The following is a 26722-nucleotide window of genomic DNA, read 5'->3' as shown; positions in this document are numbered from 1 at the left end:
AGACGCCCTTAAAGGTTTCCCAAACAGGTTTTTCCATAGAAAAAACACCTAGTTTCTGTTTTTTTCTTATAAAATTGAAATAGGTAATATTTTTTTGTTTAGAGTAACCATATGATGGTCAAATATTAACTTTCTCTGCCTTTTCCTGATTTAGAAAATGTAAGTTTAAGCCAGTTTTGTTTCAGCCTACCCTCGGCCAGACGCCCTAAAAGGTATCTCAATAGTACGGGAAAGTTAGATTTTGCTATATGGGGCATGGGGGTCTGGAAAAAAATCCGAAATGCATTTTGTCTTCAGGGATTGAAAGAGCATAAACCCAGGGATCGAAAGAGTCTAAAACCACATTTTGTACAACCGCACCAAGAATCATTTTGTTTGTCCCTATACAAAAAATTGCAATTTTTTGAAGTTTTTACCTTCAGATCGAAAACGGTCTGTCAAATCGAAAAACCAATATTGTAACAAATGAAGGTAATTAAAAGATCTACAACTTTTACAACGAACAAATTTTTTTTAAAACGCTTAAGTAAAAGAGATATGACAAAAATAAGAAAATCACTTTTTGACGTGTTAAAAAAAAAACACCCTAACTTTTAAACCAAAGGGATAATCGAAAAATGTTATTCAACATATATTGTAGAAAATTAAATTATTTCAAGTTTTTCATACATTGTTTTTAAGCTATTGCATAGATTTTAACGCAGGCCTGGCATGGGGAGCTAACCAAGAAAAAACGTAACGAAAAATTAGTACATTTATGATGGTATGTGTGTATATGCATATGATACGATTGTACGATGCTTGCATGGATGTGTGAATGGTTTTGGTTCAGCCAGAGAGGGTTTTATAAATTGTGTTAGACAACAAAAAGAGGAGTAAAGAAGATGACCATGCATTGTTCTGTATTTTCTTTTCTTTTGTTTTCTCTTCCCATTCTTCTCTTTCTTGATCAACTTTTTGTGATTTGTGAAGGAGTAAAGCGTTGGATTGCGCTTGCGATATTAAATCAGAAGAGAAGAGAAAAAGTATTCTTGTGTTTTCTTATTTTTTTATCTGGAGAAGTTTATGACATGAGATTGTGTGTATGCATGTTTTCAAATGTGACCTTGTTGTTGTATATGAATTGATAGGTAGATACAAAATATAATCATTTGTTTTGTGTAGTGTAGGTAAACAAATTATAATTGCATAAGTTGAACAAAAATGCAATGCAATAGCTTTACCGCGGCAGTCCTCGAGTGCCACAAGTCTTTTTTTTTTTGTAGGTTCAAAAATACGCGAGTTATGTGAAAAACCAAAATTTAAATTTAAAAAAAAATGGCGGCCAAATGACTCTTAGTGCGATTGAACAAAATTTGGTTTACGACTCGTGTCTTTATGCCTTTCGAGTCCTGAAGTCAAAATGCATTTCGGATTTTTTCCCAGACCCCCATGCCCCATATAGCAAAATCTAACTTTCCCGTACTATTGAGATACCTTTTAGGGCGTCTGGCAGAGGGTAGGCTGAAACAAAACTAGCTTAAACTTACATTTTCTAAATCAGGAAAACTCAGAGAAAGTTAATATTTGGCCATCATATGGTTACTCTAAACAAAAAAATATTATTTCAATTTTATAAGAAAAAAACAGAAACTAGGTGTTTTTTCTATGGAAAAACCTGTTTGGGAAACCTTTAAGGGCGTCTGGCAGAGGGAAGGCTGAAAAATATCTGGCTTAAACTTATATTTTCTAAACCAGGAATAGACATAGAATTTTAATTTGCTACCATCATACGGTTATACCCAACAGAAGTAAACTATTAGGTTTTTTATTAGAAAAATGCACTTAAAAATGCTTTAAAGCGGTCTGGCGGGGGGAAAGCTGAAAAAGAAACTTGCGGTACCCACATTTTTGAAATCAGGGGATTTTTTATGATTTTTTGGAGTATCATTTATTGGTGTAATACCTAGTAAAACGCCAAAAGTTGATTTTTGACTGCACTTTGGATGCGTCTGGCAGAGGGAAGGCTGAAAAATAGCTGGCTTAAAATTATATTTTCTAGACCTGGAATAGACATAGAATATTAATTTGTTACTATCATACGGTTATACCTAACAGAAAATAAGTAATCAGGGTTTTTATTAGAAAAATGCACTTAAAAATGCTTTAAAGCGGTCTGGCGGGGGGAAAGCTGAAAAAGAAACTTGCGGTACCCACAGATTCGAAATCAGGGGATTTTTTATGATTTTTTGGTGTATCATTTATGCGGTTATACCAAAACGCCAAAAATTGATTTTTTGCTGCACTTTGGATGCGTCTGGCAAGGGAAAGCTGAAAAAGATCACTGCCAGACTTGTTCCGTTGATATACTGTGGTGCATATCTAGATATGTGCACACTCGAATTTCGGTTATATCAAAACTGCCAAAATATGCTGTCGGCTCTCGGTCTATATTGTTTGTTCAGTAAGGGTGGAATTGTTTGATTTTAATTTTTCAATTTCAAAAGTTTATCCTTGCAACATCAGAAAAGTAACCGACAGAACGTTGGTGTCATGATGAAATTGAACTGATAGTTTTCGTAGTTTTTGTGGATGAATGTGTTTTTTGATAAATTGATTTCTGTCAAGTGTTTCCGATAGTATTCACTGATAAATCATTAGAAAATGTTTTTCAATATTTTATTAAAAGTTTATTCAAAGTCAGTTTAAAGGTTAATTTAAATATTTGAGAAATTCTGAAGTATCTATCTATTACACGGTGTTACAAAAATGAGGTTTTAAAATATACGCGGGCGGAGACCTATCAGGTTTTGTAGAGCACTGATTACGAAACGGTATTTGAAAATCCCCTAACACCCCCAAAATCTAGAGTTACGGGCAAAAAACGGTTTTTTGGACCTTCACCCATTGAAAAAATTCTAGCTTCGTCAATTTTTTACCCATTTTCAATTTTTTTTACTGTTTCTGATAGAAGATAAATATACCTTTGTATAACAATGTATAAAACATGTAACTCGGTTAAACCACTTAGAATTTATAAGCTGTCAAAGTTCAAAAATTACATTTTTTTTGTCATTTGCCCAACTTCGGCAGCAATTTAAAGTATATGTTTTCAAAACAACATTTTCTTAAACTATATCTATTTCCCAATCAATCGAGGTATTTTTTATGAAAATCACTTTAAAATTGGCTTACACAGAGAAAAATAGATCACATAAAATAGAACAAAAACAATAAGATTTCTCTATGGTTTTCATCCAAGAAGAAAACCTTATTAAAACAATCGGGTTTTCCTTATTGTTTTAAAATCTGCAAAAAAATAAAAAAAAACGATGACCTGGCTGGGAATCGAACTGGAGACTTCAAATCATTAGTCGCCCACCTTACCACCTTACCACCTGAACCAACCTGCCATGAAAATATTGATCGCGATTTTTGTTTTAGTGCTAAGTTGCAAAAAAAATCAACTTTTCAGTCAAATTTTAATAAGATTTTCTCTATAAAAATAATAAGAAATCTCCTTAAAAAAACCTTATTAATCGTTGATTTTAATAAGATTTCCTTATGAAATGTATGGACGGTAAAACAATATGGCAATCTGTTAGTTTTAAGCGGGTCATATTTTTCTCTGTGTAGAAAAAAAAAATTTTCGATTTCAACACAGATTACAGAAATTCGAACTTTTACGTATAGAACAAAAATGTTGTTTCGGCACGTAGTAGGATAACTTTGGCTCCAGGATTTGATAACGGTTTTTTGTAGAGGAGCTCAATACAAACATTTATTTTTTGGAGGGGGGTCTATCTCTCCCCGTTTAGGTGGGAGGGGCATTTTTCTAAAAAAAAATTAACAAAATACAAAAAAAATTATTAAAAAACAACGGCAACACTTACAGTAATATATTATACCATTTCCGAAAGGCAAAATTGTACATTTAATTCTAATTTCTAAATCAATATAATATAACCAATAGTTTTTGAAATAATCGATTTCAAAGTTAAAAATAGGCGAACAAAATTTTTTAAAACTCATTTAATACTATTTTTGTCCAGACTGTGAATTTTAGTAAAAAAAAATTACTCACACAGAAAACCGCCTCAATTGATTCCTTATCGAACAGTGAAAACTATATGTTTCTATGTCTTCTAGTTTTTGAGAAAATTGAAAATGGGTAAAAAATTGACGAAGCTAGAATTTTTTCAATGGGTGAAGGTCCAAAAAACCGTTTTTTGCCCGTAACTCCAGATTTTGGGGGTGTTCTACAAAACCTGATAGGTCTCTGCCCGCGTATATTTTGAGTGTTACACCGTGTTATCGGTGCAATTGAATAAATGTCCGTTTAAGGTAGTGTAAACTACAACTGCTTCTACTACTACTACTACTTCATAAGTAGCAAAAATTGGTTAAATGTTTGGGCTAAAATTTTCAAGTTTCGACTGAGGTTCATCAGACTCGACTCATTTGTAAATGTCACTTTAAATGAAACTTCTGTTTTAAAACGAATATCAAGATTTTAAACATGTTTAATGTTGAATTTGTAAGATGAAACGAATGCTATTTAAATGTCATTATGTTGCAAATTGACGAATTCGTCTGGCTGAGGGGCTTGGCACATTTTCTACACTATCCATTTGATAAACTTTGAGCGACGTTTTGACTTTTTTGTTCTAAAAAATTAAATTCAAAACACGGCGAAAAAATATATATTCTAAAAACAAAAAGACTCCCTGAATTTCTGTGGATTTTTGCAATTTTTTTATTGACAAGAAGACTACCGGTTTTAAATAAGTGGAATATCCTTTAATTTTTATGTAATCTTTTAATTTCACGCATGCACATTTTATTAATGAGAAATCAATTTCATACTTAACTGATACATTTATTTTTTTTTTTAAGAAGAAATATTTTTTTTTAAGAAGAAATATTTTTTTTTAAGTGAAATGAAATTCATTTGGACATGGTTTAATTTCATCAATTTTTAATAGAAATCTTATCTTTTTAATCAGATGAGATTTACTTAATTTTTGTACAAAATTACTTTTTTCACCATTCAAATATTATAAATCCTTAAAATCCTGTTACTGCAATACGACACTTTTGTGAAAGTTATCGGTGACCAGTGCTAAGAACCTTGCTTGGGAAACAAATATGTAAATACTTGCAGATCCAAGAATCCAAGAATCCTAGCTGAACTAGGCTGCAAGAAAACGGTACTGAAGATGATTAAGTTTTTACCTACTAACGGCTTGGAAAGCTGGATTAAGTTGCTTTTTCCAAATCTGATGCCATACTAACCATTCCTGCTTTCAACAAAAAAGGTCAAAAATAAAGAAAAAGTTCAAATTTTCGAAAAAGGGACATTTCTGTCGTTTCTTAACAAAATTACAAGATGCATATTATCAAAGGATACTACCTTTACTTTATTTTATTAGGACAAAGCTTGAACGTATCGGGTTCATACACTAAATGTACCGTGATTTGGTAAAAAAAAAAAACAATCCTCAATTTTCTAACTTTTTGTTCATTGATTTTAGGTTAGAATTTTAAGCTCTTGAACAAATTTGATCCATTGAAAAGATTCTATTTAATAGACTATTTATCTTTCAAATCGATATAACTAAGTCATTTGTTTTTGAAATTTTGGAATTAAGACGTATTTCGAGTGTCCATTTATTATACATAAATATTAAAACTATTTGTTATGTACATAATGTCTTAAAATACAAATAGGTGTAATAACAAAAATACGGACAACATAGGGACATAAACGAGTCTTTCAGACGCAATAAATCTAACAAGTTGATAAGATTCTTATAATTTAAGAGCAAATAAACTAAACATTAAAAATTAATATCATCTCATAAATACATACAATTAAATTTAATCTCTTATACAAAAACCATTCACTCCTTTGACTTATAACAACACTAACACTAAACAAAATTATTTCCATATTAACTAGAAAAAGATTTATGGCCGCCTGTAATAGGTCTGACATCGATATTTCATTCTATAAAGAGAAACACACGATTCTGATGACAACCCACTAATACTAAATGAGAGCTTTTTTTAATATTTTGATCTCTGGTGTTTCAATTTTAATATATCCGAAGATGATTTACTCATTTGAGTTCATCGTCCATATTAACACAACTCTTTACACACTTATTTTTTTTGTTGTAAATGTCAAATAGATGAACTCATTTATGACGTTTGATCTGTCAAACTATATTCTTTTTTTAATAGAGGGTTAAATTTTTGACACATTTTAAGAGAAAAAAATGACATAAATTAATAAAAATGTGACTTGCTTTATAAAACATGTGCCATGAAAATGTCATAAATCTAACAAGTTTATGTGTCCCAAAGCTGTCAAAAAAAAAAGTTTCTTTAGGATTTATACAACATTATAATGATGATGGAATCAATTAGTTTATAGGTGACATGGGTTTGGGGTAGGTTGTTAGGTGTTGTTAGCCTTTTATGGTTGAAAACTAACTAAAAAGGAATTTTGTTTGTCAAAACCACGAACACATTCTTTGACGAATGAATAAAAACATAGCCAACGATAAAGTAGTTTTTTGTTTGTTCTTCTTCTTGTTTTTGGGGACGTGCCCCCAATAGTTTTATTTATTTATTTATGTTTTTTTTTCTTAGTTTCTGTTCAGGAAAAGGAAGGAAGCTCTATGAAGCGGACATTTAGGTCGAAGGCAAATATTGTATAGGTATGTAGTCTTATAGCCAGGTGAATGGTTCTCTAGTTGTTGTTTGACATAATTTATTGCCAATCGTAGATCGCAAAGGTAGGTCATGAATAGCTTTTTAGCGTGTGAAAAGCATTGTGGGTGGTCTAAAGAGGGCATCGTATTTGTGTAAATAACACTTCACTACTTCACTATACATAGAACTCAGATTGAATATGCGGATAAGGTGATTGGTGTTCGACCTTGTTTTATTGTTTGCTTCGCAATGACATTTAAGCTCGGAAGTAAGGAATTATTATGCAATAAGTATATTTGACCATAAAGAATATTAAAGGAATATTTTTTGCAAAATAAAAAAAAGAAACAGGATTAAGGTCATTAGAACAAGAAGGGGAATAAAAAATATGAATTGATTTTAATGGTTATTTATTTATTTTGCTTTTTTGTATTTCTGCAGAAATTTGTCCTGAAGCTTTAAATCACCAAGGCCGAAGTCATTCATCAATAATAACAGCGCATAATGCCAATATAAATATTTTATAAATAGTTCGAGTCCAAAGTATAAAACTCCAAAGCAAAATAGAAAACAAATTTCGTTTTTGTAGAGAATTAGACTTGACCTACTATTATTCTGACCGCCTCATATATTAACTGGACGAGACGGAACACTCAGCATTTCCATGAAATTGTAAAAGGGACATTCAAACACACACTGGTCGATTCAGTACATCGTAGCTGGTCAAAAGTCGAAAAAAAGTTGTTGTCAACATAAAAAATACCGTTAGGCCGAAAGTTAATATTCTTAAACAACAAAAATATTTTTTTGATTCCGTTATTTTATTCATGGGAAGCATCTCAATGTAATCATTCATGATTTGCTCACTCTCTATTTTAACGTCCGAGAGTTAACAAGTGTTTACAAAGTGATAGTTTATGATAAAAGTGAGTAATTGAGTTTAAAAAAAAAATGTCAGAAAATGCTAGTGGTATGTATTTTTAAATCCAATTTGTTTTTTGTAAAAAAAAGTCGGATTCTATTTCTATTAACTGAATGTTGTAAGGCATTTTTTTGATAGTTTTCAGATGTTTGTTTTTTACTTCTTGGACGATTAAAAAAAAGTGCCGAAGAGTGCCATCGTGAATTTTTTATATTTTATAGTTTGAATCATTACCTTTAATTTGATGCTAAAATTAAGTGGCGAAAACCGCCGCAAACTATTTTTTCCGTCTCTTTCAGGTACCAATCCGCTCTTTTTAAGGTGACCATTTTTTTTACGGAAGGACATTGTTCAAGATTGTCAAGCTTGTAGAGCATGAACTGTTATGTGTGATATATGAAATGAAAGGTTATATTATCTTTTTTCAAAATAAAAATAAATCAAATTTATAAATGCTCTATGTAAAAAGATATTACGTGTAAAAAAAAGACCATCTTTTTACCGTTATCTCAAAAATGTGACTATGAAAATGATTGATATTTTGAAATATAGTCCTGGCTTTTATTTATATTTGCTGTTAATTTGATTAATATATCTGTCAAAACGAAAAAGATATAAATAAAAAACGGTCAAAAGGGCTCGAAAACGGTCAAAAATTTGGGAAAAAGAAATATTTTTTCCCATTAAAGATATCTCGGGCAATAAAAACGACATCAGAAAGATTTAAACAGGCATTGAAGGATGGAAAACAGTTCTTATAGAAACCGTTACTAAATATGTTCAAACAATTTTCCTTATATAAAAGAATTAGGTCCGAAGTACTAAAAAAAAAAACGTTTTCGGATTCGAGTTCAGGACACCGAAAACCTTCAGAAAAGTATATTTTTGTTTCGGCAACAAAACCCTTGTAAACCAGTATAATAGTTAAAGCTGTACATTGATAAAGAATATAGCAGCTAAGGTGAAAAAACTGCTAACAGGCACGGGAAGAACGGGAGACCAGGGTTCATCGATTTGTAAGACGTTATCACATTAAAAATAATATTCAAAGCCAATAAGACATACAAAAGAATTAAGTTCACCTAGTGACTCAAAATCGACCACTGTGCAGCAGTGCAAATTTTAGTCATTGCGAAGTGATTTTCTAAGCTTCATCTGATGATTCCCGGTCAAATATTTTTGCATGTTTTATCTAATTAATTGAAAACGTTTAAATTGCAAGTGTGAAGCTAGTTTTTTCCGGTAAATTTACGAAGGTAGTTAATACTACGTTTTGGGTAAGAATTGATCAATCGATGACGACTTTTTGCTATTGTACCCGGAAAAATTGATTTCTGGAAAATGAGAACGCTTCTCGAAACTGGGAACTAAAGACCTCCAAGATTCCTCCAATAAGAGAGACGCTTGTTATCTAATTTACCTTGTTGAAGAAGCAATCTATTTTCTTGAAACTTGGTGTGTCGTAAGAGGGCTCATCATAAAGTTGATGTCCCGAAGTTTCACGAAAAATTAATTGACCGTAGGAAAATTGTTCACACAAATTATTGAAATTAAAAATACTACCTTACCTACAAACCATAAGATGTGTTTTTAATGCAAAGTAGTAGGAAGTCCCGAATGAACTGAATCCCTACTTTTCATCACAAATATGTACATTAATCTGAAGCAATAGTCGATGCTTTGCAGGTATGGTACTCTTGTGAGTAATACAAGAAGTAGTGAGTTGACAGTTATGATTTTTGTAGTGTGTTCAAAAAATTTAAGTTTGTTACATCCTTGCTGCCTGAACGAATTTCTTTAACGTTAAGTCTTTTTTGGTAAGCGCTACCGAAAAAAGATTCATTTTTGATGCAAAGTAATAGTGCATTTAGGAATTCGGCCAAACTCCATGTGGAATTTGAGCTCGTGCTACGGGATTTGCACATTAATTTTAAAATAAACACATCTGCATAACATGCGTCTTATTTCCCGGCAGATCAAGAGACACATGGTGCCTTATCATTTTTCAACCTTCAACCACTTATATAAAAAAAATCTTTGAAATATGACCTTAGCCATTCACTTGATCATTTAGTCCACCATGCATCGTTAATTTTGTTGGTAACCTATCCTAGAAAATGACATCTTTTTTTCGTGAGAGATTTCGCGCAAAAAATCACACACAAAATGATACTTCTTAACAAAAGAAGATAAAATAACATTTCAACTCACCTGTCGTATCCATATAGACAATTAATATACTAAATACCGTCGCGAAAGACAATATGCACAACGCTATCGGTAAAAGCTGACGATACGGCGATGGTCCCAGTCGAGGATCATATTTCGTTAACTTCTTACATCCGGTTACATTGCCCGCAGCAGCAGCAGACGCAGCCACCGCCGCCGCTGCTGCTGCCGCGGCTGCACCCGCCGCTGTCATCTGACAGCACTGCGGTAGTCTTGTTGTTGTTGCTGAAGTTGTTGTTCCATGATGATTTGAAGTTCCAACATTACTGCTGGATATACTGTTCCCGCTTGTCGTTGTTGATGTCGCGTTGCCACCATTTGCAGAACACGAACAATTATGATGAAGATGATGCACGGGTGAACTAGAAGGTGTTGTCGTTGCACTGCTGCTACTAAATAGATTCGTCGTTACAGCAGCAGCAGTTCGATCAGGCAATGATGGTGCGGCTAATGTTGATGAATGTGATGTAAATGTTGTTGATAATAATGCTGCTGGTGAATGATGCGACGATGATGATGTTGAGTTTAGTTTCGATTTCGACTTTGATGGTGAATTCGATGGTGATGATGACGACGAAGAATTACCACCACCACCACCAATACCACTAGAATGTGAGGTTTTTGAATGTTTTTTACTACTATTACAGCTACTACTATTACTATTACTGCTACTATTTAAATTATTAATATTATTATTATTATTAGTGGTGCCACTTTGACTATGACTGCCATTTGTTGGACTATTTTGGATAATGCTTGAAGCTAATGCAGGATGTGTTGAATATTCAGCCGTCATTGTGTTTTTGTTGTTGTTGTTTTATATTTGGTTGAAGAATTTTTTTTGTTTTACTTTAAGTTTGTTAAAGAGTTGATGTTAATTTTATCAATAAATTGTTTCCTTTATTTAAAAGGATTTCTTCGAATAGTAACGTTTTCATATTCTGATCCATTTCGATTTTGCATATTTGTGCCGGTGAATTTTCATAGCTGAAATGAAATAAAAAAAGAAAGAAAATATGAATAAACTGGGCTTTAAAAAAGAGGAGCAAAGATAACATACATAGATTTTTATTTAAAAAAGATAGTTGAAGATCGATTACAAAAAACTATATTGCACAAGGAAAAAGTGGATGCAACAAAATATTAATCCGTAGCGAAAAATGATTGCTTCAAAGTAAAAAATAAACATTATCTTATGGACAACCAAAATCGAATTCCATTCTAAATCTGATGCACTTCCTAAATGTAATTTAAACAAGTTTTGATGGTATTGGCAGATGAGAACTTCATTGCCTTAATATTTGTTAAACTTTAATTGAACGTTTGGTACAGAATTTAAATCAAAGAACATGCTACAAGTAACCTAGGGTGAGGGAACAAATATAAGCATGTTAGGGATCATAAAAAAATTAATATTATTGACCATTTTACTTTGGTAAAACAGATTTTTTTTGTCAATAATTCGATTACTCCAAGTGAACTTTTTAAAAATTTAACCCTGCCTAATATTTGTTGGAACTTATTAAATACATAGTGTTCGTTGTAAAATTTATATTTTGGAACGTGAATTAATAAAAAAGTATAAAACCTTTTCTTATTTCTTTTCAAATCTTAATATTTGAATCTGAAGAGCTGCAACCCAATTCCGCAAGAGTGAGTTTTCCTCTGCCTTGTTCGTAATGCAATTTACACCTTTTTTCGTGTACACAGATTAACTCACTCTTGCGGAATTTGGCCCCTGGGTGGGTGGGCACGGTACACCTCCGAACTGCCTGATCAATTTCCTTGGAACTTTTTCATATAAGAAACTCATATTTGTTCTAGCGGTATCCGAAGTGGATCCATTTAGCTGAAAACACGTGTGGAAGGAGTATGTGCATGTGCACTAAAATTTTGGGGGAAAATATTTGTGATCATGCTCGCATAGTTTTCGCTATTTGCACTTATCGCATGTTATTTTGCGTTTTCGATAAAAGCTAGCTTCGTTCCACGACTTCCAAGATTTCGCTATTCTTCGCCGTCTGATGGGCTATGATTGAGGTCTAATGAACTTTGTCGGAACTTTTTACCCAAGAACGAATTAAAACGGAATATCAATCGATGAATATAATAATGCGCAATTTGAGAGGATCAATATCCTTAAATAAGTTTTTATTGCGAATGCTTTTCGGGTCACTGAAACCAAATTCGACGTCTATTTTTCTCTATCACGCCAGGTTTTCGAGATAACCTCAAAAAAGATATTCGTTTCAGGGTTACTGTGAACACTTTTTGAGGTTATCTAGAAAACCTGACGTGATTGAGTGAAACGGACTTCGGAATGAAGGAAGATACAACATTTCTAGCGTTTTCCACTTTTCAAACGTTAATATTAATAAAACTTTGAAAAAGCCAAAACCGATCAAATTTTGATTTAATGAAAAAGGTTACTGTGAAGTTTGGGTAAGTTTCAAAAAGGTTGCAGAATTTCTTTCTTTCGTTCTATTTGATATAAAACTAAACCCCCAATTTTTAAGATCCTAAAACATGCAACTTATAGAGAAGTGGACTTGACCCATTATTATTCTCAACGCCTCATATAGCCAATAAATCGAAATGCAATGGACAAGACAACACGAAAATGGATTTTTTCCATAAATGTTAAGTACCATACCAGTAAAACAACTGGAAAGTGTTCTACATAAACAAATTTAACTTCAAACACTTAAAATGTCAATTTGTGATCCCAAGTAAAAGCCATCATGTTCCCATATTTTAGTTCTTTTTTTAATTAACTTACCTTAATTTCGGTAATTAAGATAACAAACAACTTTTCCTTTTTCAAATTTCTTTTTTTTTAAAAACACTCTTCAAGAAATTAGTTCCAACCACTAAAATTTTTGCATTCTAAAAAAAAAATATAAACATGCGACGAACATTTTGTTTTAATTTTCCCCTTCAGAATACTCGTTGTGTACGTATAATTCAATTTGAATTAAAAAACTCATTCGTCTTTCGTTCTTTGCTTCAGGTTATAACCATTTAACATTTAATTTTTATGAATAAGCATAAAGTGCATAGACACGAACCTTTACACAAATACAAATATAAAAAAAAATAAATATATTTTAAACTTGTTGTGTATACTACCTATAAACCATCTTGAGTTCAAACAACATACAAAAATGCCCCATCAAAAAGAAGTAGAGGACCACCTGTCATTGTGTTCGAAACAGAGCAACGAGCTCTCACATAACAACACAATAAAACAACAACAACAAAAAACCCAAGAGAAAAATTCATTTAAACGAGTGCAGATGAGAAAATTCAAATAAAAAAAAAAAATTAAAAAGAAAAACAAGGAAAAAAAACCAAACCGAAAAAGAGCGGTTCTAATGCATGTGCAAGATGACGACGACAACAACGACAACGATGTCAAAAGTACCTATATAAATGTGAAGGCGAAAGGAGGTATCTTCGACGGCCGGTAGAGGTGAAGCAGCAAGACCAAACGGCATAAGGAGGAGTGACAGCAGACAGAAGAGCAGATGTTTGTCATGCAAGAGAAGATTTTTTTTTATTATTTTTTTTTTTGTTTAAAGTGCTCACTTGATCAACAATGCTAACACTCAGTCGCGCAGTCGTAAAGAATTTTTTTGTTTAAATAGTCAAAGAGGTCAAGTTGTTTTTTTGTTTAGTAATCCTTAATAGAGCCTTTCAATCGTAGCATGAAACTCACACCGAACAAAAATAGTAACTTGAAACACGCTAACCTATAAATAGATTGTACTGTATTATTTTAAATGTCTTAATTATGAACTCATTTTATGGCATGCCACGTTGAACTCCTTATTAAATAGATATAGATTCAATACATACTAACTTCATGGTTACACATTGAAAAAAAAAAAAAATTGTATGAGTATATAATGCTATGTACTGAGTACCGACTTTATTTACTGAGTACAGACTTCATGTACAGATCACAGCTTTTTAGATATTCAATACGTATAGTTTTGAACTTACTACATGCTTTATATTTTACTACAGAACATATTTTTTTTACTACAGAACATATTTTTATAAAGTTATCACAGACTGAGTACGTATTTTTTTTGTACTGAGTATAGATTTTTTATGATCAAGTCTGTACCTACTGAGAAAATTTGAATCGTTACTGAGTACATCAAAATATATAATGAGTAAAATTATGTAATGAGTACATACTTTTGTTTAATGAATAGGTACATAAACGTCTGTAATGAGCTCATAAATGTGTTTAATGAGTGCATACAAATCTGCAAGTCTATAATGAGTACATAAATGTTTTTAATTAGTACATAACCGCGTGTAATGAGTTCATAAACGTGTATAATGAGTTCATACAAATCTGTCATAAGTACATCAAAGTATTAAATAAGGAAAATTCTGTAATGAGTACATTCATTTTTTTTAATGAGTACATAAACGTCTATAATGAGCTCATAATCGTGTGAAATGAGTATAGTTTTTTTATGATCAAGTCTGTACCTACTGAGAAAATTTGAATCGTTACTGAGTACACCAAAGTATATAATGAGTAAAATTATGTAATGAGTATATACTTTTGTTTAAAGAATAGGTACATAAACGTCTGTAATGAGCTCATAAATGTGTTTAATGAGTGCATACAAATCTGTAATGAGTAGGTACCTACATCAAAGTAAATGTCTATAATGAGTACATAAATGTTTTTAATTAGTACATAACCGCGTGTAATGAGTTCATAAACGTGTATAATGAGTTCATACAAATCTGTCATAAGTACATCAAAGTATTAAATAAGCAAAAGTCTGTAATGAGTACATTCCTTTTTTTTAATGAGTACCTACATAAACGTCTATAATGAGCTCATAATCGTGTGAAATGAGTACATAAAATTCTGTCGCGAGTGCAAAGGTACTAATCTATAATGAGTACATACAAATCTGTAAAGAGTAAATACAAATTACATACAAATCTGTAATGAGTACTAAGTACATAATAAAATCCATTAAATACAAATCTCTAATGAATGCTGAGTATCTTAAAATCAACCAATGTTTAACAACCTGCTCATTTCCATTTTTTCCACCTCGACTATATGAGTGATTATTTGGGTTCAATTTTCAATTTGAGGATCGGTCTTACAATCTTCGTCTGCTTTAGTTAGATTTTCTTTTCTTCTTCTGCATCGTTTTCAAATGCGATCAGTTCCGATTCGATGGAATGTTTTATATTTGTTCCTTCCTATCCAAATTTTTTTATCTTTTTTTTCTTTATTGTTTTTTTTTTTACAATTTAACGAGAAGAGGGGAAAGAAAGGAAGCTGCATACAAAACAGGCAAGCGCAAGCAAAGCAAACATCACAGTATGGCAGTGCGGCAGCATTTTGATAGATACTTGTCTTGCATTCCGCACCAACTTGGTTTATGTACTTCTTTTAAGCGTTTTTAATGGAGTTTGCCCTCGAGAGATTTATTTTGGTTTATCGTTTGTAGAGTGTAAATATTGGATTATTCCAATTTAGCTTGTTATAAGTGAGAGAGAAAAGGAATGAATGTACACCTTAGTTTTGAGAGCAGCCAGAGTACATAAAAATGGCCGAATGCACACGCAAAAGATCGATAGATAAGCTAGATAGATACTTAGTTTTTTTTTTTATATCTTTCTTTTTTTTCCACAGATATGTTGGGATTGTAGGTAAGGTATAACAAATCTCAATCGATTGGATTGATTTTATTTATGGAAGAAGGAAAGAAGCGCCTTTTTTTGCTTTGAATGCCGAAATCGAAACATTCAAACATAAAATTTTGCTGTTTTTTTCTGATTCTTCTTCGCAGTTGCTGGGTAAGTGTTTAGTGTTGTTGTTGTTGTTGTTTTTAGGGTAAAAATACAAAAACAAAAGTGTTGAATGACCTGGAAATGGAGTTCTTTAAGTGCTAGTATTGAGTAGTACATCTTTTTTGTTGTTGATTTTTTTTTTGTATATTTCTTTGCATTTTTCTTGAATAGAGCTCGCTGAATCGGTGCACGCAATAAAAACAGCGAATTGATTTAATCCGATTATGCCTCGATGATAGCGTGTAAGTTTGTGTTTTTTTTTTTTAGTTTTTTTGGTTTGTCGAAATTTATTGCATTGAATGGGAAATGACATAATTGGATTCTTTGACTTCGATGAAGGAGTTAGCGGAGGAGAGATGGAGAAGGAGCTTTTTCCTTGGTTTTATGGAATTATTCCTTTTGATTGGAGATTCGGATTAATGTAAGCGATGAAATGATTGTGATTTGTGAGGTTGTGTTGTCGGCGGGCCATCATTAGAGTGGAAACATTGTAGTGTTGTATTTATTTTGCCAATGGAGGTTGTAGAAATGTTTTTGGGAATTCTTAGAAATTTGTGGAGAAATTTTTTATAAATTGCAAGAAAATTAAACACCGAAAGAGGAAAAGATTCGCAGAGGAATTTGTATTTGATAAAAGCCCTAAAATAGTTTCATTAATATGTTGATGAACTGTAGTGGAAACAAAAGAAAATGCTAGTTTAACGTATTTTTAAACGAATGTTAAATTTACAAAATAGTGTTTCTTTAGTCACGGGTGTGACACGTAATAGACAAAAAAAAATCAAAATATTATTCAATATTTTTAGAACACAGCTTGAATAACACACAGAACGTATGCTGTTTCATTAGTAAAATAATTGAAAATAAACAAGTGAGTTGTGTTTCGGGTGTGATATTAAAATACACCAGATATGAAATCTTATCTTATAAAGTATACGATGTAGCAGCACATGTTTCTATAGTAATTAATTTCCAAATAAACATTATGTATCTGGGTGTGTTTTTCTAACTACCTACATAAAGTTCTTGATTAACAACCTAAGAAATTATTAAACTTTGAGAAATATTAAAAATACAGATGTTTTAAAAAGTATACTTCGACAATTGCAAAAAAAAATAGTAGTCACTTAAATATAGTAGTAATTTTGTCACGGGTGGGATAACTTAAAGAAATGATTTCCAAGTATTTTTTTTTAGTCGTATGATTTCTTAAACAAAACGTTCTAAGCATCTATAGCAAAAAGGATTTCTTTTCTAAATTTTTTTTTAGTTTTTTTTTTTAAATTAATCAAAAAAGCTTTTCCAATATTTTTTACTTTATTAATTTAAACGAACTTAAAGTCAGAGGCTCTTCTTATTTTTACGTAGCCTCAATTGTGAGTTTCACGTGAAAAGATTTTACAAACAATAATTTCACTCTTCCCTTCTTGTGAATTCCATGCGAAAAAGTTGTTGAAGAACGAGTAAAGAGAAACAAAATTGAATCGTTTTTCTAACGAATTGCTTTTTATAGTGTAGTATTTTTTTATGACAGTTTTTTTACGGAGTTTTTTAGTTAGTTTTCAGATGGAATATAGAATTGATTTAGACTAAAGTCTAGAACTGTGTTCCCGAGAAATTAATAAAAAATAGTTCATTTCGACAGCACATAAGCAGCGTATAAGCAAGATAATACTAATAATGCCTCATTTTATAAACTTTGATAAGTAGTTTAGAAGTTACATATGATGGAACATATGAAGAATGTTCATTGTACATAATTTTCTTCTGGAATCAACCTACAAATTTTAAGAGTTGAGGTACAACGTACGTGAGTCGTACATACCAAAAAGCACTGTTTATTTTTGATGAAATACAATGTATGTAAGTATCTTAACTTCTAATGTGGAATTCTTTTTTTTTCTTCAAATACTACATCAAAATACTACCATCTGAATGTGACATCTTTATTGGTCATGTTTACAAAAACGTTACTCGCGACTTACAGTAGTAACTTTTTTTTCTACTAATAAAACATCCCTATCTAAACTTACTGCTTCTGCATTGCATTTTCCACAAAAATTATGTTTTTTTTTTGTATTTGTATTCAAAAATAAACACAAAGGGAAACACTTTTATACAAGACAGATGTTTAAATATTTGTTTTTTTTTTTTTGTTTTGTATTTTTTTCTTTTACATATTTTTATTTCAACTTCCACCTTTTATATTTTTTCTTATCCCACTAATACACCACTCACGTTTATTTTTTTCTTTGATACAAAACAAAGAATACAATAAATTGACGGACAGTACGACCTGCATTTTGCTTTACATACATTTTTTTTTAATGTAAGAGAAAAAAAAAAAACAAATAAAAGAACAAAACACGCTACTATCAAGTTGAATCTAAATTGCATTAAATATTTTACATTTCAAGGATTGTATATGTAAAGAAATAAAAGAATGAAATAATCAATTTAATGGATTTGAAAAATGTCAAAGGACATTATTACATTTGGCAAGGATATATTTAGAATTGAATTTATATACCTATTAAGTATAGTATGGTACTATTATTGGTAATATTTGGTCATTCATTATTTAAAATTAATGTCGCAATTTACTCGTTTTGGGAATATCAAAATGTTTTGCATTATAGAATAAATTTGTTTTTGAAATTTCAATGATAAAAGGGACATCTGTTGCATTTGTGTAAGAAGGTACGTTATAATTTTACAAAAATGTAATCATTTTTAAATATGCACTATGTTCTGATATATTAACATTATTAACATAGATTAATATATATAAAAGATATTGGCTGGAATGCCGCAAGGAAACGTACTAGGTCCATTTGTTTTTTTTTTTTTTTCAATTTTCAATCCCCTAAACTTCCTTCTTTACGTAATTAGGTTTATACAATAGAGCTACTGTATTAAATTTGTATATAACCTAGCAAAATCTTTTAAAACCTTCTCATATCCAAGTCCAATGAATCATAAAAAAACATCAACGGTATTCCAGAAATTTTCCCACACTAATTCCTCTATCTATCCATCTTAATCATCCCGCCCGAAAATATTTGCCAAACAATAATATTGTTTTTTTTTTTTTTTATTTTAAGGAAATAACAAAAAAAAAACCCTCCTGTGCACATGCAATTCTCGTTAAATTCCCATTAGATACGGATACATCCTCTTTCGAATATATTTTTAAGGTGTTTCCTATTCGATCCCTTTTTTTTCAATCTTATCTTCATGCACTTTCATCGATTAGAGAATGAACATGGAAAAAATTTCAATTTTTTTTTTCTATCACCCTTCAGAGAGGGTTTCTGAAGGAAAAATAGATTTGTTTGAGTATCACCACCTGCTGTTGCTGTTACCTGCCTGTGCACAGCGACACAAAAACATATCAAGGCTACAAAATCTTGCAACAAATTCAATTGGTGTTATATTTGTTGCTCCTTCGCAAAAAAAAAAAGGATCTAAAATTGATGCCTTGATTTTTTTCAAAGAATTCCATTTCGGATTTACTCCAAGAAGCAAAAAAAAGGACAAATAACAAAATTGCAAGGTGTGTTTGGAAAATGAATTAAAAAAAAAAAAAGAAAAAAAACAGTAAGAGGGAAAGGTTGTTTCTTTAAAAATATTTTTCTTTCCAATTGTTACAGTTTCACCAGGTGGAATCCATATTTTCATTTTGAAGAGCATCGAAGGAAAAAATAAAAAGAATTCCGAAAAAAAATATGAAGACTTCATGGATTGATGGGTTTTCATCATCACACCAGGCCATTTTCCAATTTCATTGTTAATGTTCTCTGTTTGTTGTTTTTGTTGGTTGAGTTGGCCATTCTACACTACCTTTAAATGCGGTGCAATGTCGGTGTTCGGTGGTATAGCTTGGTTATAGCGTTTATACCTGGTTGGATGGTTGCTCTCTTATTGTTGTTAACTGTTGGCATGTGTGTTTTTAATGTTTTTAATCATTCGTTTTATATATAGAGTGGCATGCCAACAGGAGAAACAAAAACAACTAAGAAAAGCAAAAAAAGAAGTTATAAAAACAAAAAACAGTAGAAGAAACAGCAGCAGGTACAACAACAGCTTTTTTTCAGGTATGTGAAGCATGTTGTTGCAGCAACATCAGCACAACACCAGAACTCACTACTAACTATAAAGTAACTCTCGAAGCCTGAGGCGCTTCTGTGAAACCATATTACAAAGGGATCGCACATTTATAAGACAATGCTGATGGTGGAACTGGTGGTAGACACATCCACTAACTCGCCAAAGAATGGAACTACAAGTATTCTTCTCTCTCACTGATGATGTTGTTGGTACAAACTCGTACCTGATGGTATAGAATAAGAAGTAAGACCATCAGGTAGACTTGGAAGAGTCAATGGCAGCCGGACAGCATGCCACATTCTCATGGTTTTGTTCTTCGTCTTCTTCGTCGTTTCTTGAAACAAACCATCACCTCTATGGTGCTTATAAAAACAGAGTTGTTTTGGAGTAAACCATTTAAGTCCAAGACCGAGTGGTAAAGATCAGAATGAGTATTTAAAAATATATCAAGCCAGACGGTATACAGGCAGAAAGACAGAGATCGAAGCTTGTTTCTTCTTTTTTTTATTTCAGTGACTTCGGAAAGAAGGAACGAAAAAAAAACGAAGTAGGTATTATTGCTTGTGTATATTACTATTGTGAAGCATATGGTCTAAGATAATTTTTATGAACGAAAAAGAAGGATCATCGTCATCATCATCGTCAGCATTGTCGTTCAATGGAAATGTGTACATATTTAAGAAACGCGTCCGGAGACATTTTTCTTGAAAATTCCGCATATGGTTATATATTTCTTTTTTGCAATGTTTCTTTCAGAATGAAAGGAGAAGAACAAAAAAAAAAACTAAAATGCGCAATGGGAACAAGAAAAAAAAATTGAAGAAATATTTGAGAAAAATTGCGTGTGGTCATATCAGAAAATGTCCTTTTTAATTTCTACGTGACGAAATTGAAATTTTTCAATGAATGGTGATGTACACACACTGACTATATTCTTCCAGTTCCAGGAAGTAAATGCATATACGACTTTGAAGTTGTAAATTATTGAGCGAGAGCATGATGAACCTTTCCAAAAAAGGACGAAAATATGTGAATAATACTTTATAAGGGCAGTAACTTAAGATGCGAAATATTTCCTACGTACCTATTAGTTTTGATTTGTTAGAAAGGTAGTCGTAAGGTATGGAAGGTGAATAAAAAGACTTTCAATTCATAGAGAAAATAGAACTTGAACGTTGTATAAATTTTGTTGGAATTGAATAAGTTGTTTGGGAGATATTGAGAAATTAAAATAAAACGGTTCCATAGCAGGGATCGTTAATAATAATCATTTCGTTAATAAAAAAAATTTCATGAGATGATATTTCTAGTTTTAAAATTAACACATTTAATTTTTTTAATAAAAATCTTACGAACCGTTTTCGAGAAAATAAAACTTTTCCAAAATATCATATTACTTTAGGGGTACCGTTTTGTGTATATGACAGATACAGTTTTTTGGTCCCAAAAAAAAAAATTAATTCCCCAAAAACCCATCTGTATAGTCTCCGAATGTTTGAAGCGTTTTAATCCTCGGTGTGGCGGTATGCAAAATTAAAGGTGGGAAAATTGAATTTCAGAAGTTTTGATTTCTTTAGAAACTAAGGAAACATGTCCCACCAAAATGACTCAGTTGATATTTCGCACTGTTCTTTTTCTTCACGTTCATCAAGCAGTTTTTGTTTTTGTTTCATTAAGGGTTGCCAAGTCTAGTTTTGCTGTGCAAAAAAAGGTGAATAGGTCAATTTCACTCTCATTAATTTTTGTTTTGTTTGTTTAGCATTTTTTTTGTTTCAATTTATTGAACAAGTAAAAAAGGACCGTCAGAGAAATTTTTAAAAAGCTTCGAGCTAAAGGAAACACCTATAAAATAGGTAATAGTTCAATAGTTGAACATGTCAAAAATGCCTTAAAATGGATCAGCCACCAAGAAATACGAAAGAAGACCAAGAAATAAAAGAAGACCAAGAAAAACTGCTGAAACCACTGATCGATTCTTTTTTTTAATATTTTTAATTACTTTTAATAGTTTTTTTTTTTAAATTATTAGGTCTGTTTAATGAATCTGATCCGCAAAGAAAAGAACAGAAAAGATCCAAAAAGTACAGGTTTGTGTGTTCCATGAAAGAAAACTTTGCCCCACACTGTTCTACAATCTGTCATTTTGTGTTTCATGATGTTTTCCAGCAATGTTTAGTTCAAGTTTTTCTGCTCCTACTTTTGAGGTAGAAAAAAATGGGAGTCAAGCACAGCTTTTTTTTGTTTTATTCAAACAAAAATATGATAAATAGAATACAAAAAATAGAATTTCTTTAGAATCTAATAATTATGAAGAAAAAAATTAAAACTTGAACAAAAATACCAATAATTTAAATTTATTTGAATGAAAAATCATTGCAGTTATTAAATTTTCAAAATTTATGGTCAAACCTATAAAGCTGAAGTTGTACTTTTCTAATCTTTTTTGTTCTGACAGTTTTTACGTATTTGTGCTGATCTGATCTGTTCTGTTTTGTTCTGTTCCAGATTTTCTTCATTAAACAGACCTATTGTTTATAATTTTTTTTTTCAATTTTTTTTTAATAAAATACATTTTTTTACTTTTTTTAATTTTGATTTTTATTTTTTAACTTTTTTTTATTTTTAAAGATTTTTAAATTTTTTTTTATTTTTTTTTATTTTTTTTTTTATTTTTTTATTTTTTTTATTTTTTTTTTATTTTTTTATTTTTTTTTTTATTTTTTTATTTTTTTTAATTTTATTATTTTTTCTTTAATTTTATTTTTTTTTTTTTAATTTTTTGGTTTTTTTTTTTTAATTTTTTTTAATTTTTTAAATTTTTTTAAATTTTTTTAAATTTTTTTTTTTATTTTTTAAAATTTATTCTTGTTTGTTTTATTTTTTTGTTTAATTAATTTCTAAGATTTAAAAAAGTTCATAATTCTATGAACTATGTGTGTAGTTCTTCCTTCGAGAATTTATTTTTAAAACCGAACTAATAAATTTGTATTGATCTTGATTTTAGTGTCATTTTGTTGATATTTTTTTTGTATAACTAATCTTTAAATTATTTTCACTTAATTCATTGATTTTCTATTTGCTTTGCTTTTTATAGTCTTAACAGAAATTTTAATGCAGTATATTTTTTTTATATATATTACCACTTTCTTTGACACGATTACGCCCTAAAAATCTAATTCCATATAGAAAAATCTAAACTTGCGAATAAATCACCAATAAAGTTCAAAAAGTTATTCGTATATTTATAGAAGTTTTGGAAACCTCATTTTCACACAAAAAGAAAACTCATGCTATTTATAACAAAAATCGACCCAAATCAATGCTTTCTACTATCTGCCAATCAATAAAAATGGTGACATTTAATGGTCGAAAATACAACTTTTGTCACACACAGATACCTAACGCTTTTTTAGTAGCCTACGAGTAAAATAAAACAAATATATATCTCAAGCCAGCCTACTTCTATACCCTCTTTTTGTGATGTTTTTGTATTTCCTTCAAGCCATCAGCCCTCTTGGCAAACACATAAAATAGGTCAAAAAATGAATATCAATAAACTTCCGGTTGCTAGCTATAGCGTGACCTCTTTAAAAAATATTAAAGCATGCATATCTCCTTTTTTTTACCCCTCCTATAGGTTTTTTTTTTAGCAATTTAGATACCCCCTAAATTATATAAAAAAAAGTATATATCACTAATTACTTAAATTATAAGAACTTTATTTTCAGTTCAACTTTTTCTTCCATTAAACATATTTTTTTTTTCGGCCTCGAAAGTTAAAGGTCAATTATCGTCATCGTGTCATCGTCGTTGTGGTATAAAAAAATAATGTACGTGCGAATGTTATGAAATATTTATATTTTGATGCATTGCGGTGCCCTACATTATGCAAAGAACAATTTCACATAAAACCCATAAAATTTAACTTACAAAACTCGTTATGCATCCAATCATAAAAAAATGCATCAATAAATCATCAAGCTGCTGTATGAAAAAAAAATGACTCTTTCAAAAAACTTAGCTAACGGCTCAATTTGCTTGAGTAAACTCCAACTCTCCAACTTTTTCGGATAGCTATTAGTTTTGTTTGTAACTTTCGGTTCGTTATTAGTTAGCGAGATGAGTTTTATAAAAATAGCTCCATTAGGTTCGTCACCTTTCACAATGTTTGAAGAGGGGGCAAACCACCAATGATATATTATAACTAAGTTATAGTCAGGTGAAGAAAAAAAAAATAGTGAACTGGCGTCACAGCTCCAGTTTGTAATATCAGAAAGTTACCTGAAGCGAGTCATTAAAGTTTTTTGTACCGAAACGAAGACGCGTACCGCTTTTGTTTTTGTCTTTCAGTTTTCTTTAGTTTCTGTCATAAAAACCAAGCTCTTAAACTAATTCGTTTAGTGCTTCATATTTTACTTGTAACTAACTTTTCCTACAACAATACCTGCAACCACCATCAGAACAACAACAAGCTGAACAACACCTTGGTAACCAAAGGGGCTTGAGTTTCACTATGCACATGCCATGAGAACGCATAGCAATGGTGACACATTTTCGTTAAGCACAAAATGTTTTATTTTTTTCTTAAAAAAAAAAACATTTGTCGCCATCGTCAAATGTCTGTCGTTTGGACGTATATTTATACTGTGGAACGAAATACTTTCAAACTTGGCATGAAATGTTTCTGGATAAACTCGGAATTGGATTGGGTTTATCCAAATCAATTTTTCTAGAAAACTATTTGCTAAAAATAAAAGTTTACATTTGAAATATGGTAACATTGAAATGGTTACAACTGGGAAACTGCATACTTTTTAGATTTTAATATATTAATTGATTTTAGGAAATCAAAAGTTCTTGATTTTTTTAAAATTTGAAATGAAATAGTTCTTGAGTGAGTAACATGGAATAAATCGCCCCAAATTGGTTCCAATCCGCAAGTGGAAGATTAATTTCGTTTTGTACTGCATTTTTATTAAAGTTGAGAAAACGTGACAATATTTTTCTAAAGAAAGGTTGACACTGTTTGAGCGGCCTATACAACTTTAATTGAGCACATGCAACGGGTAATAGTAAAGAGTTACAACAAGAAATACATACATAAGTAAAGTATGGAATAAACAAATGTTCTTAACACCAATCAAACATAGTGATCCTTGACAAGTTTTGTGAGCGGCCACAAAATAAGCTGAAAAGTTTGTATAAGGAGGGATATTTACGTACCTGTGGAGTAGTGCTTTGATTCTTGGCATGGGATTAATTGGTTAACATGAGCTTTTCAATAGAAAATTTACTCCAAATAAACTTTAATACATGATCAGTATTACCTGAAACAGAAAGAAAACAAAGTTGTTACAAAAAAAAATTATGAATTACTTCATTTTTTTAAGAAGACAATAAAATTGACATATTAAAATAATGCAAAAATCAATAAACCATGCAATTATACTAATATTGTTCAGTATTTGTAGGTACATGATCATTAGGTTGTGTCACTTTTGTATGGCCGAAAAAAAGTACCCTAATTTTGCAATGTAATAGTGGTCAAACGTTTTATTATGGTCTGAGGTTTATTAATATGTAAAAAAAAATTATAATATCGTTCGTCTTTGTAAACGCAGGATTTATTTGATAAGAAATGCAACTTTAAAAAGCTATTACATTTGAAAATTCCATACTTTAGCATTTTGACACACCCTAATGATCATAGGTCTGCTGAAATAAAAAATAAAAAAAATAAAGATAAAGAAATTTAAAGTCCTTCTTGTCTACAGAATTACATCAGTTAGATGATTTTGTATTTCTGTTTCTCTTGATCTTAACATTCTGTTGAGCAATTTTGATCTTCTGACTTCTACTAAATATAATTTTTTTTTAACACTTCTAAATAATTCGGAGTTTAAGCTAGGCAGGAATGTTACATTCATCACGTAAACCTAGACTCCAAAGAGTTCATAAAAATATCCAAGGTTTTGTTTAATAATATGTTCTGAACTGTTCGGAAAAAAAAGTAATGAAAAAATTCCATTTATCGTCCCGGCACAGTTTGACAAATGATTTTATTCTATTTTTTTTACCGACTTCCAAAAAGGAGGAGGTATTCAATTCGTGTGTATTTTTTTTTTTTTTTTTTTTTTATGTTTGTTACCGCATAACTTTCCACAGAGTCAATCAATTTTGATAATTCTTTTTGTATTGGAAAGCTAGTGGCTGCAGTGTGGTCCCATTTCAATTTCGTTCAGTTAAAGCCATAGGAACTATTAAAAAAACCATAAAACCCCGTTTTGAATCATGGAAGTCGGTTTTGTTTTTTTGATAAAAATGATTATTTGAGAGCCCGATATTACAAAAAACTCCTTTTTCAGGAAAATGTTATTATGACAATTTTTTTTAAATAACTTAAGTACACGTAATTACTAAAATGGCGAACGGGCACTTGACTGTCTTTGCTATTAAATTATTCAACGAAATGCACTTCTATTTCAAACCATTATAGAACATTCCCTGCGGAAGATACTGACTGATCCCTATAAAATAAAATGCACGACTGGGTCGAACGTATTTGCTCCTGTGGTAAAAGTTGCTTAGAATGGTTTATTTATAGCATTCATAAAAGAAAAATTTTAATTTTTTTTATCATTTTATAAGAAATGTAAAAAAGTATTCAAATTTATTTTTACTATAACAAAAATAACTTTTTAATTAGTCGATGTTTTCCAAACTATGTCATTTTAATTCTTGTATAACAAAGAATTTTTGGAATCATTTTTTTTTAGGAGCCGTTTAAAAACTATATTTTATATACTCTCTTAACACTAAAACAAAATTTCAAGACAAATTTTTGATCAGTTTTGAAAAAATTGATTTTTCAAAAAAAATAAAATGCACGACTGGGGTCGCACGTACTTGCTCCTATGCTCA

General features: G+C 30.7%; 1 protein-coding gene across 5 annotated transcripts in view; it reads right to left on the bottom strand.

The window, feature by feature from the left end:
* LOC129911221 (protein Star) overlaps positions 1–26722 on the bottom strand; it is a 72877-nt gene that overhangs the window by 17345 nt on the left and 28810 nt on the right. For 4 of the 5 annotated variants that reach the window (XM_055989320.1, XM_055990853.1, XM_055991541.1 and 1 more), the window contains one exon: positions 9833–10837. In XM_055989320.1, coding sequence (XP_055845295.1) covers positions 9833–10646 — 814 coding nt within the window. In that variant the 5' untranslated portion in view covers positions 10647–10837. Of the gene's footprint in view, positions 1–9832; positions 10838–25024; positions 25129–26722 lie in introns of all 5 variants that reach the window. The other variant, XM_055990099.1, reaches the window with a different exon arrangement.

The sequence above is a fragment of the Episyrphus balteatus genome, chromosome 1, assembly GCF_945859705.1.
Source record: "Episyrphus balteatus chromosome 1, idEpiBalt1.1, whole genome shotgun sequence".
Taxonomy (NCBI): Eukaryota; Metazoa; Arthropoda; class Insecta; order Diptera; family Syrphidae; genus Episyrphus; species Episyrphus balteatus.
This window is presented reverse-complemented; position numbering and strand designations above follow the sequence as displayed.